Below are 24,865 nucleotides of genomic sequence, written 5' to 3' on the forward strand. Positions count from 1 at the left end.
TTTATACAACGAATATTCGAACCCAAACTATTTTTAGGAAAAGTGAACATCTAGCCAATAAGTTATAATTTAAGGTTTAAAAAATTTAAGATTTTGGTCTCTCTATTATAAGATTTAGTTGTTATATTTTAATTTAACATAATTGTTTTTCTACCTTTATAAAGTCATTAGTTAACCCAAATAATTAAAATCATTAACTAAAAAGTAAAAATGTTAGACGTTGAATTTTTACTAAAATCGTCCTTTCCAACATTAAAAAAACTATATCGGCATAATAGGTTAGAAGGAATATTTTAAAATTTTTATGTAAGCATTTTAATCAAAATATAGTAACTTAATGACATAATAAAAGTAAAGGTACAAAGATTAAATTTTATATTTTAATGTAGTAGAGGAATCAAAACTAAAATTTGACAATTTTTAATTGATATTTCCTTTTAACATTTCACTACCATGTAATAGTTAAGGTTGTTTAAAATGAATTGGACCGGTCAATTAAATCAAATTAATTTATCAAATTAATTAGATTGGAAAATAGTCAAGTAAGAAGACATTAAACCAATTGATTCGAGAATTAGTACCTATCAATTAAACTGAAAAAAAAAAACACAATTGAACCCAATGATTGAAGCTAATTTTAAATATTTTTTAATAATTTATTTAATGGAATAGAATAGATTAAAATTAGAGGTGTGTATGGGTCGGGCCGGGCTCAACTAAAAATTCAAGCCTGTTTGCTAGGCCTGGACCAAGTCTAACTTGAAAAATGGACTTAAAATTTTACCCAAGCTCGACCCGGCCCGCTCATATTATTTTTTATATAATTTTAAAATATATATAATACATCAAAATACTAAAAGCATCAAAATAAATATTTCCAACACATGGAAAATAAATTTTAAAAATATGTATACTTAAATAACACTAAGATTAATATAACTTCACAAGTAAATCCTCTAAAATAATAATAAAACAAATGTCTTTTAAAATAATAATAAAATTAATAATAAAATAAGTTATATATAATATTTAAATAATAATAACAAAATAGTAGTAATATAATATTAAAATAATAATAAAATAGAAAAAAAATAAAAAAATAACATAAAAAAATTCCTTTAATGAATCTAAGCGGGCTGGGTTAAGCATAAGTCCTTATCCGTGGCTCGGCCTATTTTGTAAACGTGTTTTATATTTTTGTCCATTCCTATTTTTCAAGCCAATATTTTACTCAGATTTCGAGCCACCCTTCCATCCGGACCTATCAACAGCTGTAATTAAAACCCATGGCACCAGAGATTCAATCGGAAACCTTTCCTTTATCCCAATCCATTTACAGGACTTGCCTTATTAAGCACGATAGAAGAAAGAGGCCAACCAGAGGTTCTAAGAAATGGCCACCATTGCCCTTAACTTTGATTCATTGACACTGCTCTCAAATTTATCAACTAATCCTAAATATACTTTTTCACAGGTACGAACACCATTCATATCATCCTCCTGTCGACGTATCTCCAAACCAAACTCCACAATCTCGACGATGGCTCACTCTCATTCTACTCAAAAACCAGGTCCCAAATTATTAGTGTTCCCTTTCTTTTATAACTTTGTTATGGTTGCATTTTGTTTTTAATGTAAAGAACTTTGAAAATAAAAAAAAGGACCCTTTTTTTCTAAATTTTAGTGATTGAGCGGCAGAGAATGATAATTCCGAACAAGCATGGTGAAAAACTGGTGGGATTATTGCATGAAACCGAGTCTAAAGAGATTGTAATCTTATGCCATGGTTTCAGATCCAGAAAGGTTAGTTGGGTCATTTCATCTCTTTCACCTTGCTTTCAGTAGCAAATATATTTGGTGGAAATGTCTGTTCATGGAGGAATAGTAATAATTTAGGGAAAGCAGCTCACTTAGATTAATTCTACTTCAGGATTACAATACTATGACGAACCTTGCTGCTGCTTTAGAAAAAGAAGGAATCAGTGTCTTCCGTTTCGATTTTGCTGGAAACGGGTGAGTTGATTAAAATCTAATGTTACTCGGACTCTGGTGAGAGTGTCGGACATTGTATATGTCCAACACGGGTATGGTTAGATTTTTCTAAGTTTTTCTTTAATGTAGTTGGAGGGTTCTTGGTCTTATCTCCACACCCAAGGGTCGGGTACGAGTGTTGGTCACGGTAGAAGAGTCGGAGGAACAAAGTTAAAATCTGTAGAGATTTTAAGAGGTGGCTTTTCTTGGATTGGCAAATATGTATTATGCAGCATAGTTCTTACTTTTTATGTCTATTGCTGCTGCTGGAGTGTGTGTTTTGTTCACTTTGTTCTATAGTTGTGATTTATTTTGGGATCCATTTTTCAGAGAAAGTGAAGGTTCATTTCAGTATGGTAACTATTACCGAGAAGCTGATGATTTACACGCCATAATTCAACACTTTTCAGGGGAAAGTCGTGTGGTAAGTGCAATTCTTGGGCATAGTAAAGGTGAGTGTCCGTGTTTCCTACTCGAACTTTTCTGAACTAGTTAAAATAGAGAATGGTTTTGCTCTGCACTGTAGAACTTGTAAGTTCTCTAAGAAGAAACTAAGTTGTTGAAGACTATATCTTAAATTACATTCTAATCACTGAGTTATTTTCAGGATGGATCTTAGCAATATCTTTTTTTCTTATAATGTTTTGATCATTAATACACAGAATAAGTAATGTAACCAAGCTAACATTACTGTTTAATTGTTATATCACTGGAATAATATAAACCAGGGGGAATTTTGGTGCTTCTTTATGCTTCGAAGCATCAAGATATCCCAATGAAGTCTGTCAATTAGTTTTTTCCAGCTGTGATTTTCATTTGTCTAATAAGTTCTCCAACAAGTGTTATACTGCTAAAATAATGTAATGCAGGGGGAAATGTGGTGCTCCTTTACGCTTCTAAGTATCAAGATTTACGTATAGTTGTAAACGTTTCTGGCCGCTACGACTTGAAGAGAGGCATTGCAGAACGCTTGGGAGAAGACTTTATTGAAATAATTAAGAAGGATGGCCACATTGATGTTAAGAATAAGACAGGTAGTTATTTATTTAGCTTCCTTGTTGTGTATGATTTCCTGAGTTTGTGTTCTTCACGTCTGTGTATGTCCATCAAGGATCTATTTGTTGTTTGTTAAGTTAAGCAAATCAGCAGTCCTGATTGGATTTTCTGTCCAGTTCAAGTGTTACTTAAAAGTATCCAAATAGAATTATAGCTACATAATCAGTGATAAAGACAGCTGCTGTCGGTGCTCTTATAGCTTTTGGCATTTGGAACTTGAAAGGGAAGTAGAAATTTTGCATTAAAAATGTTCTATCTTAACAATTTCCTGGGAATAAAAACATTCCTTGTGGAATGTAAAGGGTTAATATTTAGTCTTGTTCAATATTTGTTTATGTACTTGATTGGAAACATTTCGAATTTTAATTACATTTTATTTATGTAGGAGGCATTGAATACCGTGTGACTGAGGAAGCTTTGATGGATCGCTTAAGAACAGAAATGCATGAAGCTTGCCTCAAGATTGATAAAGAATGTCGGTAGGATTTTGAATATAGACTAGAGCCTATTAGTTTTTGTTGTTTCGAAATCATTGATTCTTCACTGATTCATTGAGCTGATTTAGATGCCAATGTCAAATGAACTTCAATACTAGTATATGTTATTGTGCTATTATTCACCGTAACATACAGGGTGTTGACGGTCCATGGATCTGCTGATGAGATAATTTCTGTTGAAGATGCTTTGGAGTTTGCCAAGGTTATACCTAATCACCAATTACACATTACAGAAGGAGCAAATCATGGGTACACCTCGCATCAAACTGAGTTGGCATCTACTGTTGTGAAATTTATAACGTCAGCCTTAGAGCAAGACAAGGTTTCTTCCAAGTAGGTAGAGGCTGTAAACACAAATCTAAAATTTTCTCCACCAACAAATGAGATACAGGTGACAGCTGAAATATTCCAGCAATGTAAGCCCCTGCAGCTGTAATTGATCACTGTTATCTACTGAGATGTTAAACGGCCATGCCAAGCTGGATTTTGCTCACTCTTACTAATTTGACCAAGTTCCATGGAAGCTTGAGTTTCCAGTTGGTATAATGTTTATTGCCATTCGTTCTTAAAAGACAATGCTATGTAGTTTATTTTCTTTTTAATAAATTACGGAGATCTTGCAAGTGACTTGATGTAATTATGGTTCATTCAACACTGTTGTTTTCCTTTCTGTTCCCTCTCAAATTGTCTGCTAGAATAAATGGGATTTTAGAATAAAACTTCTGTTGGATCATTAATTGTATTTATAACATAACTAGAAGCACCTACAACCTTCAAAAATTTGCTGCACGTAAGGACAATTACCATATAATTAGAATGCAACATCCAATGATAATCCATTTCTATATATGATCTTTCCCTGGCTTAGAAGCTGGAATGTTAAAGCATTTGCCTTTATTAAAAAATCTGCAGTAGCTGGTACTCCAGGCTCCGATCTGGTCGAGTAACTACTAAACTGGTCTTTCCTTTTGCTTATCATCATCATCATCATTGCCGCTGCCATATGATTCCATATATTCATCTTCCCAGTCTTCCTGGTTCAAATACAAATAAATTAGCCATCAGAATCAGTACAGCAAAGCATACCATGTCAAGCTCTGCAACTCAAACTGAGATGCAACCTCATAATAGCTGGTGTCAGCTATACAACTCGAAGCTTTCCAACATTGTAACACAGGTTTCAAGTACAGAATTCATTCACTAAATCCAATTGTGGTATCATAGAGGAAGAACAAAATAATGGATTATCAATGATCATCAAGAGATGAGAATTATTTAAGGGTTGGCACTATTCATTAGCTGGGAATCAGGCCTAGGGGAGGGTTGCAACTTCAAATGTGTATAATTGCAAATAACAAAGTAGAAGAAAATGAAACGCATGTTCTTCATCTTCCAGCATGCATAAGTTTAGCGGATCATTTATTACCTCTTCAATATCCTCATCAGAAAGTAGAGCTTCATTCAACCTTGAGTATGGAGTATTTACGGCACCAACCTCATTCCCAGCTTTCATTTCTTCCTGGATCAAAACAACGAATTATAATGACGGTAAACTTTATCAAGTCATCTCTTGTTGAACATCAGTACGTATTTACATATATATCTAAAAGTAAAAAGAATTACCAGCTCTGATTTCATTAGCTCAATTTTTTCCTGTAAGTCTGAGATGTGATGCTTCAGTGCCTAGAAAATGCAGGAACAGAATTAGATGGAAGAACAAAATTGTTTGGAGAAGAATCTGTAAATTGTTGAGAGTTGAATACGATGTTACCTCAGATCTCTGAAGTTCAACTGATCGAGCTAATGCCTGCCTTTTTGTCAATAAATTCTTTGGCCTCATTTCAAGAGGACGCAAGTAGTTTTTTCCTCGATAGATTATAATAGCATAGCCTTTTGTAGTTTTATCTAAAGATACTAGCACCCCACCACTCTCGGCCTCCAACGAAATTGCAATATGCTTCACTTGGGCCAAACTTTCTCTTTTCACAAGTATCTTTACCAACTCTCGGTATTTCCAATGGAGGTGCATGTTTTCTATTGTACCATCATAAACTCCTCGTTTTCCTAAAAAAGAAAACTCATATGAATATTTGATTCTTCTAGTCAGGAACAGTAAAGCAGGATTGAAGTTCCCATTCTTACCTAAAAGCAAGTAGGGTTTCATACTCAGACCAATCTTACGAAATAAAATTCTCTCCTCTTCACTCAACGTTTCCAAATCAGTTGGGAGATCTGTGGGATCGAGATGCTCCTGCACTTTAGCTAAAGCTTTATTGGCCTTTGTCAACTTCCCTTTAGCCTAGGACCACAAAGTTAGAAAGACAGCATAAATCAGAAAGTATGTCACAGTTTTAAAATGCTTGAGAGTCTTGTTATCACTTCTTACTTACTGCATCTGTAACTTACAAGAGCTAGTTTCTTCTCAAGATGTCTGACTAGTGAAGCCTGTTGAGTCAATGCTGAATTTCTCTTCATTTCCTCCACTTCATCGGGGCTTGGTTGGTGCCCCCAGCAAGAGGTTGCAGCAGTGGTTTCTGCGAGAGTGCCGGCAACCAAAGGAAGTGTAGAAGCTTTTACATTAGATCCAACCAAGGCTAGGGCCCTCCCTCGTGCTTCCTCTTCCTCCTCTTGCAGAAGATTTCTGGACTTTTGCATCTCTTTCAATGTATTTGTTACAACAGGTGGCAAGAAATCATTGCCCCTGTAAAATACAATAAATTCCTTGTTTCTGGAAAGCAATGTCCCCCCTGTCAATCGCTACATGTACAAAATGCATGTGCAATAAGCAACAAGTATCTAATGAAGCACCATCCAAAGGAAAAACAAAGAATGGCAAGTTGCAAATAGCTTGATATAATAGAAAGTAATCAAGGATGGTAGCCTGAAGGCATAAGAAAACTAAGTTGTCAGATAAATAATTAGATTTACATTTCAAGATGCAACAATATCTGTAATCTCTCACCTTAAGCTCTTCAGCCATTCTTTCATTGCGTGTATTTTCTACTCCACGTTTAACGGCTATCTTAGCAATTGCAGTTCTTTCCCATAAATTCACAATAGCCTGTGCCAAACCTTGCAGTTCCCTATTTCTTCCTATAACAATAAAGGAACAGAATTCATCAAGAGAAAAAGTTATGGTGATTAGATAAAAAACGGTATATGGAAGAAAAGGAAACATTTAGTGATACAAAGACAATCTCATACATTCACTTACCTAAGGCAAAATGTGGAGGCATTGACCTCGCAAGTCTACGGAAAGTAGTCATTTCACAATCCTTCAAACAATGTCTTACCCCATAAGGAAGGCGTCTGAATGGGGGTTGATACCCAGGAACAACAGGTGGAAGCAAGTCCGCATCAACAGGCAACGGTTCTCGACCTGACCAATCTTTATATCGTGGACCTAGTTCATCTAACAAATGGTTGAGTTCACACAAATCCATGAGCTCTTCTTTAGATAGATCCTTCAAATATTCCGAAGAAGAAGGCATGAAGGACTCCTCGGTCCTAACACAGTCCTTAACTACCATATTTTCTGTGTTAGTAGTTATAACATCCAAAGCACTTGTATCAGCCTGATCCTGCCCGGAATACGATTGAACACAGTGAAGCTTGTAGGCCATGCCCCTATATAACACCACTGAGCCACCTGCTCTCCATATAACCAACCCTCCAGTTCTTTTCTGATGTAGAAAAGACATAATTCAATAAGATTGCCAGTAGACTCTATACAAACTCAACTCTAGATTAAGATTCGGGATTAATTCAATTATACTTTCAGCACGAAAACTTTAACCAGTACAAGTATATCATCAAAGATACTAGAAGCAATACGATTATTAAAATGATTTGCAATGAACCATAAAAACGTAAGGAATGGAAGCAATGTACAAAGAACTAACCTCCAAAACCTCGTGTGTACGCTTCATGTTAAGAGAAAGAGGCTCTTCAAACTTCAACTTGATCACCTCATCCAACTTCCATCTCTCATGAATGTGCTCAACTAACGCCTGTGTGATACCTGCAGCTCCAACTTTAGTCCTCTCCACCATCCTCAGCGCAAAATTCCTTAGCCTCCGCAATTCATGCTCAGGTATCATCCTCTCTGCCATCTCTGTGTTGCTCTTCTTCTTACCCCTCTTGCCATCTCCTTCAATTGAACCACCCTCGTTACTACCATTAGTAGAAACCTCCAAATTCTGCCTGGAGGAAACTACCTCGTTTATGCCCTCAACAGCTGCAATCTTTCTGTGTGCTGATAATGTAGGCTTTTGCTTATTAAAGCTAATTTCCTCATCTAAAAGTTCGGGTTTTTCAATTCGGTCGCCAACGAAATCAATTGGTTTCTCATTAGCAAAACTAACTTCTATTTGAGACTCAAATTCTGGACTTTCAGGAACAAAATCAAAATGGAGTTCATTAAATTTGCGTCCATGAGACCAAGGAGCAGCAATTACCCGACTCGGCAAAGGAAAACTCACTTGGTCACTCGCTTCCACTCGTGGGTCTTCATCACTTTCTGTCTCAGATGCGGTCGCCTCAAAAGTCTGCTCTTTTTCAACTTCTTCTTGTTCTTCAAGTTCCTCTTTTTCTTGCCATGGCAACTTCTCTCTAGTGGAAATGATTGGTTTTTGAGACCATTTATCCTTAATTTGGTACAAAAAACTTGGCTTGGGCTTCCTCTTCTTCTTACTTATATCAATACCAACCTTTATTGTTTGATGAGAAACACAATAAGATTTGAATTTGAGTGCTCTGAAACTGTTATTCTGGGTCTTGGTTTGCAAAATAAGATAGTAAAGAGAATGTGAAGATGATAATACGCACGCTTGATGAGTTACAGGAAATGGTGAGAGCGCCATGGCTAAACCCCAGTAAAGAAAAACACTGAAATCTTTTTCATATCATAGCAGTGGGAGAATTTTATGGCGCAGTACACTGAAGAATCGTATCCAGCCATCGTCTCTAATGTATAAATGCTCATCAAAATACAGAAAATTTTGAAGCCCAGATTGAAAATTTTTGGGTGTGGAATGCTGGCCCAAACATGCATTTCATGAATATCCAGTCCAAGCTTAATCTTTAGACTTTTTCTTTTTCTTCTAAAAGGGTTAATTAAATCTAACTCCTTGAACTATAGTCCAGATTCTAAATTAGCCCTTAAACTTCAAAATATTTTAATTGAATCGATTGTGTTAAGTGTTAGTTCAGCTTGAATTAAATTTTAAACGAATATTCATTTATCTCATGGACATTTTGAGATCCGAACTGTTAAAAAAATAGGCTTCCTAATTTTGAATGACATACAAGTAGTCTATTGAATAGGTACAAGTACAGTTAAATTTTAATTAACATATCTTAAATATGCTTCACATTAAATCCGACCTAAGATTTAATGTTCAAGCTGACAATTAAGCTATCAAAAGATTTAATTGATACAATATTGATTTTTTAAAACTTAATTAGAATCTAACAAAGTTTAAAGCAAATTTAAAGTCTAAACCGTAATTTGAGGACATGTGATAAAATTAAAAAACATATATAAATTAGCTATAAACTAGAATAATAGATATAAAAGGAATGGGATATATTTAATAAATACATAAAAATATTAATTGAATCTTAACTCAGTTGGCATTGTTGTTATTGAAACAACTAGAAGGTAGGGTTATAAATGGATTGAGCTTGAACAAATAGACCTATGTTCATGTTTGTTTGTTTATTTTTAAGTTTGTTTGTGTTCGATTCACGTTCATTTATTTAAAATTATGTGTATTCATATTTGTTTGTTTAATATTCACAAACAATGTTCATGAATAATAAAGAAATAATAAAAACACACACACACACATATATATATATATATATATATATAATTTTTAGATCTAAAATAATCAAATCTAGATATTAATATATAGTAATGAAATAATAAACGAGTTTTAAACAAATATAAATTAGTTTATTCATGAACATAAATAAACTAAAAAGTTTTATTTTATTCGGTTTGTTTAATAAATAAGTTTTAAAATCTTGTTCATATTCGTTTATTTAGTTTAATAAATGAACAAAAATCAAACTATTCATCAAACGCTCTATTATTTTATAACCCTACTAAAAAATAATGAATTTAAGCGTGAAATTTTATATTTTGAATTAAGAGTAGGAGATAATGAATAGTAGTAGAATTTGTTGAAAAAAGATGTGAATGAATTACAAACATTAATGATTAATGATGTTGAAAATGAGAGGTTTTGTTGGGTGACATAGAAAGTCAAATGGTGATAGCAGCAGCCAAAATGATAGATGGCATCATATCTAATGTTTCCTGGTTTTGGACCAACATAATCTGAACCATTATATAAGGTACTGTTCTTTATTTATTACGGCTAATGGCCTCTTTCATCATCATATTCTTAGTAAAACCATAAGCTTTATTTTCCAAAGTCCAAGCTGCCATCAAATAATTTATTGATGCGCCTTCAGAATTGGAGGCGATGTGGCCTACCTTTTCTTATTATTTTTAATTTTCTAATCCATTGCTGAATATTTTTTATTTAATTGTTGCATAAATTAGAAAATACATGGATAATTATGCTACTTGTAAGTTTTGTAGCAAAATTGTGGGTAAAAAGAAAACCCTACCCTTTAGGAAATGGGGAAATATATGCATATGCTAAAAATATCATTTCCTCTAAAAATTCCAGGAAAGGGATTTTAAATATCATTAAACTTATTCTCCTAATTAGGGCTTTATTGATTGTTATTGAAAATTCTCTGCCCTGGAGATAATAACAATTTTGGATCAAACTGAAGTTTTCTCTTCTGAAAAGTGCTCCATTTTGAGCCAAAGTGATTGACCCAACCTACCTTAGTTGTGTAATGAGGAAGATACTGCTTAACCTTGATGCCAGCCTTTTCACAAAACTGCAATATTTCCTTATTTTGATCCTCAAAAGTTCTCCAATCATCAAATCCACTTGATTGCAATAACCCCACTGTGTAGAAAATTTCTTCATCTGGTATAACAGCTGACATCCTATCATCCCATCTGCCAAAAAAGCATATCATGGTATAAGCCTTTTGGATTAATTTGCCAAAAAAATGAAATATAAATTATCAAGGAGTCTGAGCTCTAGACAGAGTTAAAAACAAGGTAAAACCGGACTAATTGGGGTACGAGCCCTCAACAAATATCATCAAAATTTAGTTTATACTTACTTTTTTCTGTTCATGGGGTAAACAAGGACAGGTCCAGTAGTAATGTTTCTTTTAAGGACAATGCTCTTGAAAACACCATCATTGAAATCTGATATCTTGGATTTGGGTATAAAAAGATTCAACCATGGATGTGGAACATCCCATAGACCTTTTGCTTTAAGCTTCAGCTCTTCACTATGGACTCTATTCAAGAACTCTTCATATTTGGCATCTTTTTCGAACATAAATCCAGGCAAGTAGCTCAAGCCTTTCAGAAGCTGCTGCAGATCCTACAAAACAAAGGGAAAAAGATGAAGGTTAATTATATATTATTTTATTATTATATAAGGAAAATAAATAAATGAGATGATTAATCTTACCTTGTCCACAGTGGTTTTGGTTTGACCATCATAGTGCTTGACAATTTCAAGACAGTAAACAATGCGAAATTTGGTTATCAAGGAGATAATTTTGGGTTGATCTTGGGGTGGGAAAAAGGAGGATCTCCAGTTATCTAAAGAACCTTGATCCAGTAGAAGTGAACCTTCCAAATAATTTAGTGCTTTATTGTTATTCCTTCCATTCTTGGAGATCAAAAGCTCTTGGTCTCTAGTAAAATCTAAGAAATCAGTGTACAACATTCGTACCCACTTAACCTGCAAACCCCATTTCAGAAAAAATGATTAAGTACCAAAAAAATGGAGATGATTAATAATGCTCAAATATAAATTTTATAAATATTTACCCGTTTTGGTGCTGGCTCAAGTGGAATCCTAGCTCTTGTTATTATACCAAACTGGCCTAAGCCTCCAAGAGCAGCATAGAAGAGATCGGAGTTGTTGTTTGGAGAGCAAGTCACAAAATCAGCTGTGCCTGAATTTGAAGACACAAAAACCTAGTTTGTAAATAACAACTGCATGCATGCAAGCAAGCAAAGCAACATATAATATTTAAAATTACTCAGTCATACAACTGTACATATAATCTTAGTAGTATCTTTTGTTTATTTTTTGGGAATGGTAAATATTGAAAATTCGCTGGGATACCACTTTCTGATGATGCCAACGTAAAATATGTATAAGCTCAAATGGATTAAGCTCTAGATAAGATATAAAATAATTGAAGATGGGTAAAGAAACCCTCTGACTTATTAAACACGGTCTGATGAAATCTACCTTGGAACTGTCCTGACATGAAATATATATATATGTGTATATGAATCAAATATAGTATTATAAAAAGACTGTAACATTTTGAAATTTCTATGAAACTTATGGGTAGGGAAATCGACAATGACCGTCCATGGAGTCCTAAAACTTATTCAATAGCTAGGTTGCCTACGTTATGAGTTTAACAACCAGCTAATTTGTTTTTAAACAGATAGAAAAAAAAATATTTTGTGAAAATGAGAGACAAGTTGAAGAAAAAGGGTATTTTAGTTACCTGTTATAACATCTATTTCATAAACGTTACTGATCTGAGGACCGTATCGAAAGGTTTGTCCACTGATTCCGGCATTGGAGAGCGTTCCACCTACGGTTAAGTACAAATAATCTGTCCAGGAAACGGGCGTAAGCCCAAGTCCCAATGTCGCATTCAGCACGTCAATCCAAAGCTGTTGGCCGCCAACATCCACATAAGACCCGTCACTCGCGATTCTGATTCCGGTTCCATTCCCGCTCTTCATTGACGTCATGTCAATAACGACCCCGTTTTTTGCCATGGCTTGGCCATTGACGGAGTGGCTGTTCCCTCTGGCTGCTATGCTGAAAGGAACCGAATTACTGTAACTGAAATTTACAAGGGAAGCAATGTCCCGAGGGGAAGAAGGGAGCAGAACAGCTTGGGGAGCGGCTTTTACTATGTGACCAAAATCTTGAGAGGCTGATTCAATGGCTGAAGGATCATGAGAGAGTTTGGGTGCAATATCAAGGGCTTGGAGTTTAGAGGACATATCATTGTTCTTCGATATCCCTATAAAGGCCATCAAACGGCTCATAATCATTATAGCTGTGAAAAATGATGGCAAAGCGACAGCCATTTTCTTTGTTTTGCTTTTCTGGTGAATGAAAAGCAGTGAAAAATTAACAAAGAAAAGCAAATGTTTTTCTCAGTTTCTTTGTGGTGAAAAGGGTGCGCATATATAGGGAATAGGGTGAGAAATTTTTGCATGAAAGGAAGGTTGGTGAAATGAAACGACATCGTTCCTCTCTGATGGCTATAACTAGTTAAAAATTTATTGAGAAAGCCTGGGATCCATTTCTATGAGTGACTCGTGTCAAAGGGAATTTAATAATCCAGCTAATACATATTGTTTAGTAAGTCATTAATTAGTATATTTGTATTGTGTTGGGGATATTTTTACCTCGTTATGGAATCATCATCATCATCATCATCATAGCTACCATATATAGCCCACCCACATTTTTTTTTTCTTCATTCTTGTGGGGGATAGGCTGTTTCAAATGGGAGCATTTCGACCATGTGATCATGATTAAACGATCTACACTAGTCAACCATTGGTCAACTTTGCTCCAACCAAATTCCAATATATATTATGCAACCCTCTCCCCTATTAGGATGGTTGCAAAAGGTTGGTCAAAATTAGGTAATCATCAAAAGGATTCTTCAAGATTTTTTATTTATTATTTTTTGTTTTAGGGGGGGGGGGCATTTTTCATGTTTCCACTGGAGGTTTTCATATTTGCCAAACTGGAAGAGTTTTAATGAGAAACCAAAATTTCCCTATATTTACATGAGTTTGTGGTTGGTTTGTTTGTATCTTAGGTAACATATGGAAATTGGAAAACAAATAAAGTCATTTTGGGACCATAATACAAACTCACTGCCTTACTTGTCAACATTAGTTGAACTCACTTTTCACAAATAATCACCCACCTATTTCAAATTTGCAATCCAATGAAACCCTAGAAGCTCACTTGTTTTTAATCCCAATTTAGAATATATTATTTACTCTTTCAAGAGGTTTTGTGGAATCAAGGCTAATATATACATTTAAAGCATTTCACATTTACTTTGTTTTTTCCCAACAAGTCATGTTACTGAGAATTTAATTAAAGTAAATAAATAATTAGGTCCTAGATTCGAATGGTTCAAATGAATTGAGGAATTAGATCACTCTACTTAACCAAAAAAAACATACACAGATTCAAAGGGAAATCTTTGACCTAAAGATCATACCAGATCCATCAGAAATAACAAATCACACCCAAATTTCAACATTCAAATATGAATTCTATTATTATTATTACTATTTAAGAACGTGATGTTTTCTAACATTCATGTATTGTCCAAAATATTAAATGTCATTGCTAACTTAAAAAAAAAAAAAACCACCCAAATGTAAGAATTAAGATCAATGTTTTTATTAAGTTTTGAAGAGACATTATGATCATGAAAACAATTAAGCTTGCCTATTTCACATGCCAATACACAGTTATAGTTAGGTTTTTATACCTAACAGAAGAAGACGACTATGAAGTATGCTGAAATTTGGAATAAATAAACAATATGATTTGCACCATTAATTCAATATATACCCTTATATTAAACTGCTGACAAACATTTTATACTGGTTTTTTCTTTTTGCTATATATTCATATATATAATTATTTTACAGTAGAACCTCGATAAATGAATATTTGATAAATTAATAATCTCAATTAAATAATATTTTTTCTATCCCAACTTGGGCCAAGGGATAAAATAATAATCTCGTTAAATGCATAAAATAATAGATTTTAGAAAAATCCTTAAAAGCTCAATAAAATATAAAATAATAATTCATTAAATATACTGCAAATTTTATATACAATATATAAAACTAAAGTGCTTCTTAGATAACTTTTATTTTTTCAACTTTATTCTTTAGTAAAATATGCATCTATAGGTAATCGCTTCTTCTTTGCATGTGAATCAAATGCAATTTCATCTTTAACTTTTAAAAGAGCATAAATCAAATCTAGTATATTCTTCTCGTGTTTTATTCAATAATTCTTTAAGGTATCCACAGCTAGAAAAGCCTTTTTTGGAGAAACATGTGATAAAACACTACTATCATGTAACACAACCCGACCCAGACGTTATGGCCGTATCTGGCGATGTCACATGATAGGGTGTTTGAAAACTAGGTTTCTACGATAAATCTATTTTTGTTTAATTATTTTTCTTACCTCTTATTAAATTCCAAAATCCTTACTCGTTAATTCGGTTGTTTTAAACATAATTCGTAGCGGAAGCTTTTAAAATCGTTTTGACTAAATTGTGCGTCTAGAGAAAGCTTTGCCTTCTTGAAAATCGAGTTTTCCTACATCTAGTAGTTATAAATCCATAAAAATAAATAAAAACCAATTTTAAGTGAAAGTCCTTAAAAGTCCCCAAATTACATCCAAATAAACCATGGTAAATAAAACCATAAATTACAAATTATAAATTGTAAAAGTCTCAAAAACTGTGGTCACCATCAAGTCCTCCACCGCTCGATCCGTCTAGGTCTGGGGATTATCTGTGCACATTAAACAGAGAGGGGTGAGTTTACGTAAACTCAGTATGTAATCGCACCGAAAAAAATAACAATAAACACAGTGCACAGTCAAAAACAGTCTTGGACCAAAACCCCTTTCAATATCAGTATCAATATCGGTATGCGCAAGAGCCTTAGCCCATCACAGTATCGGTAACAAATATACAGTATTCAGTAACCAAGTCCTACCCAACCAGCCTTTACACACCATCTCCGTCCAACCCTACACTCTATGTGGGGATTAAATCAACCCACCCATCCCTACACTCCAGGTAGTACCGAATGCGGCACAAAACAGTAGTTTGCAGCTAAGCTGCCAGTATATTAGGCTTAAGAGCCTTTCAATTCACTTCCTCTAAATAAAATCAACCCAACCCCATGCAATGTAACATACAATGCATGACATGCTATCTCATGATATCAGTACATATAACCAGTAAATGTATACATGCATACTATTATCATACTCAATATATATCCATCAATCAGTCCGTTCACACAATTAAGGGTCTAAGTAATGCTTACCGATCCTATAGTAGGTTCACAGTTGACTTGGGTGACTCGTGCAACCTTAGCAATCAATTCAATGAAATAGGCTCACATGCGCATATGGCCTGCCCGTGTGGCCTACACGGCCCAAATTTGCCTTGGCCGTATGGATCACATGGCCTAGCCCAAAATCTTACGCCCTCGTGCGGCCTAAATGACCCAAATCAGTCTAGCTCATGTGTCGCACACGGCTTGCCTGGCCATCACACGACGATGTCTTGCAAGCATGGCCTGGCCTTGTCGATCACACGCCCGTGCTATGGCACACGGCCTACCACACGGGCAACCACATGCCCATGTGGCGTCGACAGTAGGGTTTTTCGGCTTTTCGCCGAACTCCGTTTCCTGCGTTTTCAAATACATATATATTTATTGGATAGTCAAAAAGATTTGCAACAATTGGTTCAACAAACATTTGATCTCTCTATTAGTCAATCAATAATATCAAATACTCTTAAAAGGTCATCTGAATATTTGTCAAAAGAGATAAATAATAGTAATGTTAAAAGGCACAAATTAGCCAAATATCCCGAATTAGAGAAGGTATTGTATGAGTGGTTTCTTCAATATCAAGAGAGAGTAAACATGACTGGAGAAATGATTCAAACTAAAGCAAAATTTATTATAAATGGAGAAAAGGATTATATGAATTACAATATTTTGATACATACATGTGTCTATTTATAATAAATTTTTTATCTATCCAATAAATATATATGTATTTGATTTTGAAACTATTAACTCTTTTTTTCTTTTTGGTTACATGAACCAATCAATTAACTCTCTTTTTGTTACATGAACCAATTAATTTTGATTCATTGCACATACATGCATATTGGATTTTGATAATAAAAAACTCACGCATAAAGTATGAAATATTCTCTAAATTAATAAATATTAATTTATCGATAAATTAATAAAATATTCATTTATCCATAAACTAATAACCTTGATAAAATAATAATTTTTTGGGTCCCAAGAGTATTATTTCATAGAGGTTTTACTTGTATGAGTTTGATGTGTTGATATTAATTTAATAAAAAATTTAAACACTTTTTTTAAAGTAATAGATATTATTCATTAAATTTGGTCACTTGTATCTAGTTGATCTTTAAATTTGGAATCCATCACACACTTTGATATCTTTATTATAACGCCATTAGAATGTAATGGTGTGGCACTACAACCAATAATACATTGCCACATAATAGGCTGAAATTATGACACGTGACCAATGTTAATAAATAATATTTTTTAAAATATATAAATTTATTAAAAATTATAAAAGATTATTTCACGTAAAAAAAACATGATCTTTTGTGCAAATTCATCATAAAAATGTTTTTTATTAGTTTTATATATTTTATTTTTATAAAATTTAATTGCACAAATATCAAAGTACATAAAATTAAATACTAACATATCAATATTTCACAAAATCTCAAAGTAAAAAATATCACAACATTATAATAGATTTGTTTAGTATTGTTAAAAAAAACACTTTTGGCTTGAAAAATACTTTAAAAAAGTTGTGCTAAATAAACTATTTTTTTGCTGAAATTTCTAGCTTTTAAAAATACTTTTGAAAAGGAAAAGCTAAAATTTTAGCTTTTCCTCTACTAAAAGCACTTTTGGTGCTTAATTACTTATTCACCCCTTCAACAATATGGTACTTTTCTTTTTTCTTAGTTCTTAATTACAAATGTATTAAAATCATTAATTAAAAATATTTTTTAAATAATACAAATGTTTAATATCTAATTACAAATATTTAATGGTTATATTTAATTATTTAAAATATAGTTTATATATTCTAATTAAATTTTATAAATAATTAATATTTATTGCTTAAAATATTTAAAATTTATATTTCATATATTAAAATATTAACAACAAGTTGTAATAATTTTTTATATTCTTACTAAAATATAATTATATTAACTAATTTGAATATTATTTAAATACATATTTGTTACTTGATAGTACCATGTTTAAAATGGAAATTTCATTTCTTAAAAGTACTTTTTTTACAACAATGTTAAACATTCGGATCTTAAGCCAAACTTTTCAAAAATACTTCTCAAAAGCACTTTTCCATTGACACTTTTTAAAAGCAATACTAAACTAGCCCTAAAACAAAAACAAAAAAAAATGAATGATGTATTCAGTGTATAAAAAAAGAGTGAGGGATAAGCAAAAGAGATCAGAGCAAAAATAAAGCAAAGTTAATGGCTATTTTGAAGATGAGAATTTTATTGTAACAATAAAAAGTCATTACTAGGTCGTTGTATAGACCTTGTTGTTTAAGGTATACGATTTTGCAAATAAGAAAGTTGTCTTTAACTATTTATATTGCAACAATTTTTGTCGTTTCCATATATTTCCATTTTGTTATACTCCTTCGCCACACAAACACATGTCAACTTCTCATTAACTGTTGACCCAATATTGACTATGGCATAAGGAGGTGTTTGACCAAGTCATCAACCTAATATTTTTCTAAATATGTAGTAGTTGCCATAAAATAGGTTACAATATCTTTAACACAACGAAAATATTTCAATTGCAAAAACTATTATGTAACAACAATATGTTGGCTGCAAATTAAAATTTGCAACAGGGTAAATTTAAATGCTAAATCGTTTTTATGTAATAGTATATAATGGTTGTCAAATATTATTTTGTGATAACATTTTAATTGGTTGTGTATTTCATTGTGCAACAACTGTATGTCACTGCCAAAAACTTGTTTTGACAACCATAAAATGTGGTTGTCAATTACTTTATACAACAATAATAATATGGTTGTTAAAATTACACAAAATCAAAGTTCATATATGAACATTGCGCATTGAATTAAAGTTCATGTATAGTATTAATGTTTACCCTAAAAAAATAGGTACCAACTAAGTACAAGCAATGAAGTTTAAGGATCAAAACATACATTAACCCTTAATTTTTTATATGATATAATTAAAATAACTTAAACCACTTTTTAAACAAACCCACTTTTATAAAATAATCTCTTTTGAAATAAAACTAACATTTGTTTTTAACAAATACTAATTTTAATTTTTTAAATATTGCTTTCGTGAATACTTCATAAATATTTTCTTATATGATTGTTTTTGTCACCCACATCTTAGGATGTAATGTATTCTAATCTTGAGTAAAAGTTCATAATTGAGTTGGTATCATGTTTCAAATGACAAACTCAACTAAAACACACACAAATAATTTTAAAATTAAAATAATAAATTAATAAAATCATATAATTATTTTACTTTTAAAAAACTATTTACTTAACTCATTAATATTTTCCTTTTTGGACTCATCTAGTATTTAAGTAGCCTCCATGTTAACTTATCATGTATAATTGTCAACTAGTCATTGATGTAATGGTAAATAATTAGTGTTGCTTAAGTCTTTATTGAGATCAAGTTGTTAGTTTAAACCTTGGACAATATTGGGAAGATGGGGCAAAAGATGATAGGATTTAAATATGTGCCATCTAAGTCCAAATGAGAGCTCTAATTGTTGATTGAACCAAGTCTGACCCTTCCCTCTACTCTTGATATAAAAAATCTCATATATTATTTAAATTTTACATTTTTTTAAAATACAATTTTCACATTAAAATATCAGCCATGAATAAAAACAAGTTGGGAATTGAAGAGGAGAATGTAGTTTTAATTCTCATTGAATAATTACATCTCTAAAATGATTCAATCTTCTTCCACCTTTGAGGATCTAAATATTGCATGGAAGCAGCTTTAGTGACTCAAACTCCTGTTCAAAACCTTAGCTACCCCATTTTGTTGAAGAGTATGTGTGCAGGAACTTTGGTGAATAATACCTAAAGATATGAAGTAAGAGTCACACTCGAAATTGAAAAACTTATAGCAGTTATCACTTTGAATAATCTTCACACAAGCTGAAAGATGAGTTTGCACCATAGTGATGTTTTGTTTAAGACATATAATAGCATTACTTTGAAGTCTAAAGAGATAATTCGAAGTTATTCAAGTATAGTCATCTATTATGGTTGAAAAAACCTTTGACCTCTTTGTATAGAAATTCTATATGTCCCCTAAATATCAATGTGAATAAGAGAAAAAGGTGAATTAACTCTAGAATTACTATATGAAAAAGTTTATCTAGATTCCTTTGTAAAATGACAAACTTGACATTGAGTAATATAATCACTGTTCCAATCTTTAAAACGTAAGTGAGACATTTTATTCAAAGTTGACAAAAACGTATGTCCAAGTCAAGCATGCCACAATGAGGATGACTTGTTTATAATTAAAAAAAAAAGAAGAAATTAATGAAGTTGAAGGATTCAAATGTTCATGTTGTGATAATAAAATGTAAAGATCATTTTTCTACCTACCAGTCCCCTTCATCCTTCCATTGCAAAGATCTTATAACAAACAAAAATTGGAATAGAATGACACAAAAAGATTCAAACATCAAGTTAGCTTAGAAATTAAATTTAGGTTGTAATTTAAATAAAGGAAAAAAACATTGGCAAGCTTTTTGTCCGGTGATATAAAGTACGAACCAATATGGGTAATTAGGTGTATTTACAATTAGAAATTGTACAAAAGCTAAATTAGAAGTACATGCAACTAGAGACTCCAAGCACCAAAAGTCAGATATCATATGATTAGTAGCTCTAGTGTCTAAGATCCATTTAACTGATAATGCAAGATCAAGAATTATACCTATTGTGTTTGAAAAAACAATGTTTGCTAAATTTGTAGCAACTTTAGTTACAGAATCTTTATGCAACAACCCCAAAATCTATTGATATTGTACTTAAGTAAACATTGCTACCTGATGATTAGAACTCATATTGTTGTCAGTGAAGTATTTTTTTGTGACATTGTTAGACACGTATGGTTGATTTCGAACTCTTTTTTTTGTAAACTTAAAATCAAAATGGTATTCAATTAAGCTTATAACAATTCTTCTTCTTATGGCCTTTAATTTTATAGTGGACACATACTCTAGTGAATTTCTTCTTGTAAGTAACTAGTTGTATATTTTGAAGAATATAAGGTTGTAAGCTCTGAAACCATAATTGATCCTAAAAAATGTTTATTTTGGGCCGTTTCTTGTAGAAGCATAAAATGTTTTTGATTTGTGGATAGAAATGGTTGCATTAACAATATTTGACTTAGAACACAGAGTATAGTTGTTTCATTTAAACCCATAAAGAATGAAAACAGCCATGGTTGAATCATTACTGGGTAATTTTTTTAGACACTTCACAATCACAAAATGAAAAGGGAACGAAAACATCATATTCATCCCAAGGTAGTCTTAATCTCATGAAATACACAAAGATAGCCGAAGTACATTGAGTATGAAACGCAATTTCTAAATGAAAAAAATACACATAAGATCTATTTACCCTATCATATCGTTCTTTAATATCTTGCCAAACCATTTATGGCTCGAAGCAAAAACTATGCTAGCAGATAATTTTTTTAATATAATGATTAAGATCTAAGACAGCACAATAGCATTACATATTTCCCATTAAGAACAGAAGGCTAAAGCAAAAGTATCCTCCTTATAAGTGCCATAAGTAAAGTCGAATTTATTATTGGCTAATAACGTTATACATATAGAGCAACTCCACACATTGTGCTTCTTGAAGAAGCTAATGAGAAACTAAAAGAGCATTAGATATATCTGGTAGATACGAATATAAAGGGCGATTGAACAGTAGACATGGAATCTTGATTCTTTACCATGACACAAAACTTGTTAAGAAATTAAGAAACCAATTTTAAAACAAAAAAAAAAACAATGGATGAATGGATACAAGAAACAAAATTCAAACCCAAGATCTAAACCAAAAAAGATGAATAAAAAAGAGAGAAATGTGGCACTGATAACATGCTAAAATGATCAATGGTAAACAAAAACGTAGTGGAATTGACAAAGGGAATGTAGTTTTAATTTTCCTTGAAAAGAAAAAGCATATCACCTTACATGAAATTGTACATATATATACATTAATATTGATGACTAGCTAACCCTTTTAACTCTGGTAAATAACTAACTAATTCATATCAATTGTGTTAGCTTTGATTTTCTAATAGTTTTGACATAAGAAATGTTCCCTTAATCAAATTTGATAAGTTGTTTCAAAAAATTATTTTCACATATTTTCCAAATTTATTTTAAAGACTTGGAAGAATTTTATGAAGTTTTAAAGCTCTTAAAAATAGTGTTTAGTCCTTCTGAGCAATTTTTACTTGACATGGGTTGCCATCTAATACCCTTATAGAGGGCATTGAAACACAACAAGTCAATATGCTACTGGCTTGTTATGTATCGACCTTTTGAGGGTAAGTACTGATACACAGGCTTGTGTATTGGACCCAAGCCCTGTATGGTTGTGTTATTATCTTCAGAGGTATTGGACCCCAATTGAATTGTATCAAACCCTAAAAGATGAGGTATCAGACCAATCCTATGAGGTCTGGTACTTATAGGTCTAACAATCATCTTTTTTTAGTAGGGTATTGGACCTTAAAGGCTACATATTGATTCATAGGCCCTTATAATTAGATTTAATGTCTGAGTTAATGTCTCCAACTGCTTAATTTCCCCTCTAACAACTCCAAACGACTAGAAATCAATGAGAGGGTATAAGTAGGACTCAAGAACACCAAGAAAAAGAAAAGAAACAAGTTCATAAATTCTATTTTGTAAAAATCAAGTCTTTCACTTGTAATTCTCATACTTTTCTTTTACACACTTGGGGTATTCATTCTCTTCCAATTTTTCAAATGTTGTAAATTCAACTAAGTGAGCTTGATTGTTGTAAATCAACCTTTGAGAGGCAATCTTTCTTATTACTCATTTCTCAATTTTTTTAAGGTTTACTTAAGGTTTTGGCTAGAAAACCTTAAGGGAAAGTGGCTCTATTTTGTCTATTCAAAGGATAGTGTTGTAAAGGTTAAAAATTGTCTTAAAAGGCTTGATATAAGTGGATTTAAGAAATCCTTAGTTGTGATGAACTAAGATAGTAGAAGTAGACAATTGATGCCAAACCGTTTTAATTATTGTGTCATTTACCACATTTCCTCCAAAGTTTTTAATCACCAATTCATGTTCCTCTTTGTGCGTATTAAGCTTTACAAATTGAACAATTGCCAACTACTTTTAACATTATATATATTTACTTAAACATTAATATTAAAAATCTCTCCTTTTAAACAATGATTACTTAATATTTTATTTCTTCTTTTATTATTATTTTTCACTCATTGTGGGCAAGGGATTATATGAACATTCATATTATACCCATAAACAAGTTTGTTTAGATAAAAAATTTAAAATTATGGAGATTTGTAAAATGCCAACATTTTATAATTTATCAATTTAAAATGTTAACAATTGTAATTGCTTTGTTTGAAATAATAAGTATTTTATAAAACATTAGGTTATTGAAGTTTTACAAATTAAAAAATGTTATAAAAATAATGATATTAAAATAGACAATATAAAAAGTTTAATATGGATATCATTAGATTTGTAAAAATTATAAATATTTTTAAAAATATAAAATTGAAAATTATATATTATAATTAAATAAAAAATTTTGAACAATCTCATTATAGGTTCTAATCATGCTCTTTTTGACATAATATCCAAAATTACCTATGGTCTGTCCTCAACCCATAAATAAGAGGATAATGCGTTTAACGCACTCGAACCCATGTCATAATTAACCTTAATTTGTTAACAATTTACAAAATTAACCTTAATGGCATTTATTAATTACACCAAATGCCATGTCATTATCATCCACTATCATAATAATGGTCTAATTACCATATAAGGACCTTAAGTTTAAAGTTCTATACCTATAAGACACCTTTAGCAAATAGAACTGTACTTTTGCAACGTGATTTAGTCTTTTTTTCTCAAATTGACTATTCAAACGATAAAATTAGCTCACGAAATTTTCACACACATCAAATAATATGTTGTAAACACCAAAAATAATATTAAAATAATTTTCTGACATCGAATTTGTGGTTCCAAAATCATTGTTCCAATTTAGCTAAAACAGGGTTGTTACAACAACCGTAGCCGAATGGCATCGTAAGAAACACTATTTATTTTAAAAGTATCATAGAATTCCAAAAAGTTAGCCAAATGAGTATTTGGATCTTCATCTTACAAACCATTGAATTGAACAAATTGTTGGATCATCTGAATAGTGTTCGACTTTAGTTCGAAGTTATTCACAGTAATAACAGGTCTCATAATACTTGATTCAGCCCCAGTTAAGTTGGGCTTGGCATAATCATACATAATACGAGGAGCAGGATTTGCGGGGACTACAGGAGGTAGCTGATTATTCTGGTTTTCAACCATCTCCTTAGTAATATTAATGATGTCCTCTTGCTCTTCTACTGTACTTTGTCGACTCTGCCTCACTTCTCTATAACCTCCTTTGGAGACGAATGGAACCAGACCCTGTAAATCATAATGAATGTAGTTAGGGGTCTCTTTTGTCCTATGCACTGCTGAATTGAAGCTGACTCAAGTTTGCTTCCTAAACATAATGCTCGCAGAAATCTAACTTTCTAATGAATCACTAAACTAACTAAACTCACGATAAAAGAAAGCGCACCTATAGTATAATAGTATAGCTATGATGAGCCGGGAATATAGTATCCACGAGGACTAAAAGTATTAGTAATTACTATATTTTTATTATCTAGCCTATAAATTGAAAGGGTTATTTTTAATCTAAAATTAATTAAACTAATTATTAAGAACGCGACAGAAAATAGAATAAGAAAATACTTGATTATAAACAAAGAGAAAGACAATACCCAAGAAAGAATCTACCTAGACTTCACTTATTATTCTGAATCTGAATTAGACGATTTATTCACTTGCCTTGATCCGTAGAAATCCCTAAATTATGTTAATATCTCTTTCAAGAATAAGAACA

General features: G+C 32.0%; 3 protein-coding genes across 6 annotated transcripts; 1 reads left to right on the forward strand and 2 right to left on the reverse strand.

The window, feature by feature from the left end:
• Positions 1 to 1,200: 1,200 nt before the first annotated feature.
• Positions 1,201 to 4,303, forward strand: LOC108451796 (uncharacterized). 3 transcript variants are annotated; one of them, XM_017749492.2, is made up of 8 exons: positions 1,206 to 1,383; positions 1,475 to 1,571; positions 1,685 to 1,803; positions 1,931 to 2,013; positions 2,362 to 2,483; positions 2,901 to 3,065; positions 3,473 to 3,566; positions 3,720 to 4,303. In XM_017749492.2, the coding sequence occupies exons 2-8, from the start codon at positions 1,541 to 1,543 to the stop codon at positions 3,919 to 3,921; spliced, it is 816 nt and encodes a 271-aa protein (XP_017604981.1). In that variant the 5' UTR covers positions 1,206 to 1,383; positions 1,475 to 1,540; the 3' UTR covers positions 3,922 to 4,303. The 3 variants fall into 3 exon arrangements, with proteins under 3 accessions (XP_052885569.1, XP_017604971.1, XP_017604981.1); XM_053029609.1 differs by having other exon boundaries at positions 1,201 to 1,571; positions 3,473 to 3,562; positions 3,720 to 3,862; XM_017749482.2 differs by having other exon boundaries at positions 1,204 to 1,571.
• LOC108451780 (CRM-domain containing factor CFM3, chloroplastic/mitochondrial) lies at positions 4,291 to 8,628 on the reverse strand. Of its 2 annotated transcripts, none has more exons than XM_017749471.2 (9): positions 7,487 to 8,628; positions 6,799 to 7,267; positions 6,547 to 6,677; positions 5,991 to 6,341; positions 5,727 to 5,883; positions 5,356 to 5,648; positions 5,208 to 5,267; positions 5,011 to 5,103; positions 4,291 to 4,618 (listed from the first exon to the last, which is right to left on the reverse strand). In XM_017749471.2, the coding sequence occupies exons 1-9, from the start codon at positions 8,444 to 8,446 to the stop codon at positions 4,535 to 4,537; spliced, it is 2,598 nt and encodes an 865-aa protein (XP_017604960.1). In that variant the 5' UTR covers positions 8,447 to 8,628; the 3' UTR covers positions 4,291 to 4,534. The 2 variants fall into 2 exon arrangements, with proteins under 2 accessions (XP_017604960.1, XP_017604951.1); XM_017749462.2 differs by having other exon boundaries at positions 4,291 to 4,614; positions 7,487 to 8,585.
• A 1,617-nt stretch (positions 8,629 to 10,245) lies between these two features.
• LOC108478724 (cytokinin dehydrogenase 3) lies at positions 10,246 to 12,992 on the reverse strand. The gene is made up of 5 exons (XM_017781197.2): positions 12,225 to 12,992; positions 11,527 to 11,654; positions 11,162 to 11,437; positions 10,803 to 11,071; positions 10,246 to 10,632 (listed from the first exon to the last, which is right to left on the reverse strand). Exons 1-5 carry the CDS (start codon positions 12,820 to 12,822, stop codon positions 10,335 to 10,337), a joined length of 1,569 nt encoding a protein of 522 aa, XP_017636686.1. The 5' UTR covers positions 12,823 to 12,992; the 3' UTR covers positions 10,246 to 10,334.
• Positions 12,993 to 24,865: the final 11,873 nt, after the last annotated feature.

Source organism: Gossypium arboreum, chromosome 6 (assembly GCF_025698485.1).
Source record: "Gossypium arboreum isolate Shixiya-1 chromosome 6, ASM2569848v2, whole genome shotgun sequence".
Classification (NCBI taxonomy): domain Eukaryota; kingdom Viridiplantae; phylum Streptophyta; class Magnoliopsida; order Malvales; family Malvaceae; genus Gossypium; species Gossypium arboreum.

Bases quoted from the DNA above. Each gene is read 5' to 3' on its own strand.
- LOC108451796 (XM_017749482.2), top strand. From the start codon at position 1,394: ATGGCCACCATTGCCCTTAACTTTGATTCATTGACACTGCTCTCAAAT. The intron at 1,804-1,930 runs GTTAGTTGGGTC...ATTCTACTTCAG, and splicing joins ATGGTTTCAGATCCAGAAAG to GATTACAATACTATGACGAA. The intron at 2,484-2,900 runs GTGAGTGTCCGT...AATGTAATGCAG, and splicing joins AATTCTTGGGCATAGTAAAG to GGGGAAATGTGGTGCTCCTT.
- LOC108451780 (XM_017749462.2), bottom strand. From the start codon at position 8,446: ATGGCGCTCTCACCATTTCCTGTAACTCATCAAGCGTGCGTATTATCA. The intron at 7,268-7,486 runs GTTAGTTCTTTG...TTTCTACATCAG, and splicing joins GTACACACGAGGTTTTGGAG to AAAAGAACTGGAGGGTTGGT. The intron at 5,649-5,726 runs GTAAGAATGGGA...TTTCTTTTTTAG, and splicing joins GAAACCCTACTTGCTTTTAG to GAAAACGAGGAGTTTATGAT.
- LOC108478724 (XM_017781197.2), bottom strand. From the start codon at position 12,822: ATGGCTGTCGCTTTGCCATCATTTTTCACAGCTATAATGATTATGAGC. The intron at 11,655-12,224 runs GTAACTAAAATA...CTTCAAATTCAG, and splicing joins TGAAATAGATGTTATAACAG to GCACAGCTGATTTTGTGACT. The intron at 11,438-11,526 runs GTAAATATTTAT...TGGGGTTTGCAG, and splicing joins TTGAGCCAGCACCAAAACGG to GTTAAGTGGGTACGAATGTT.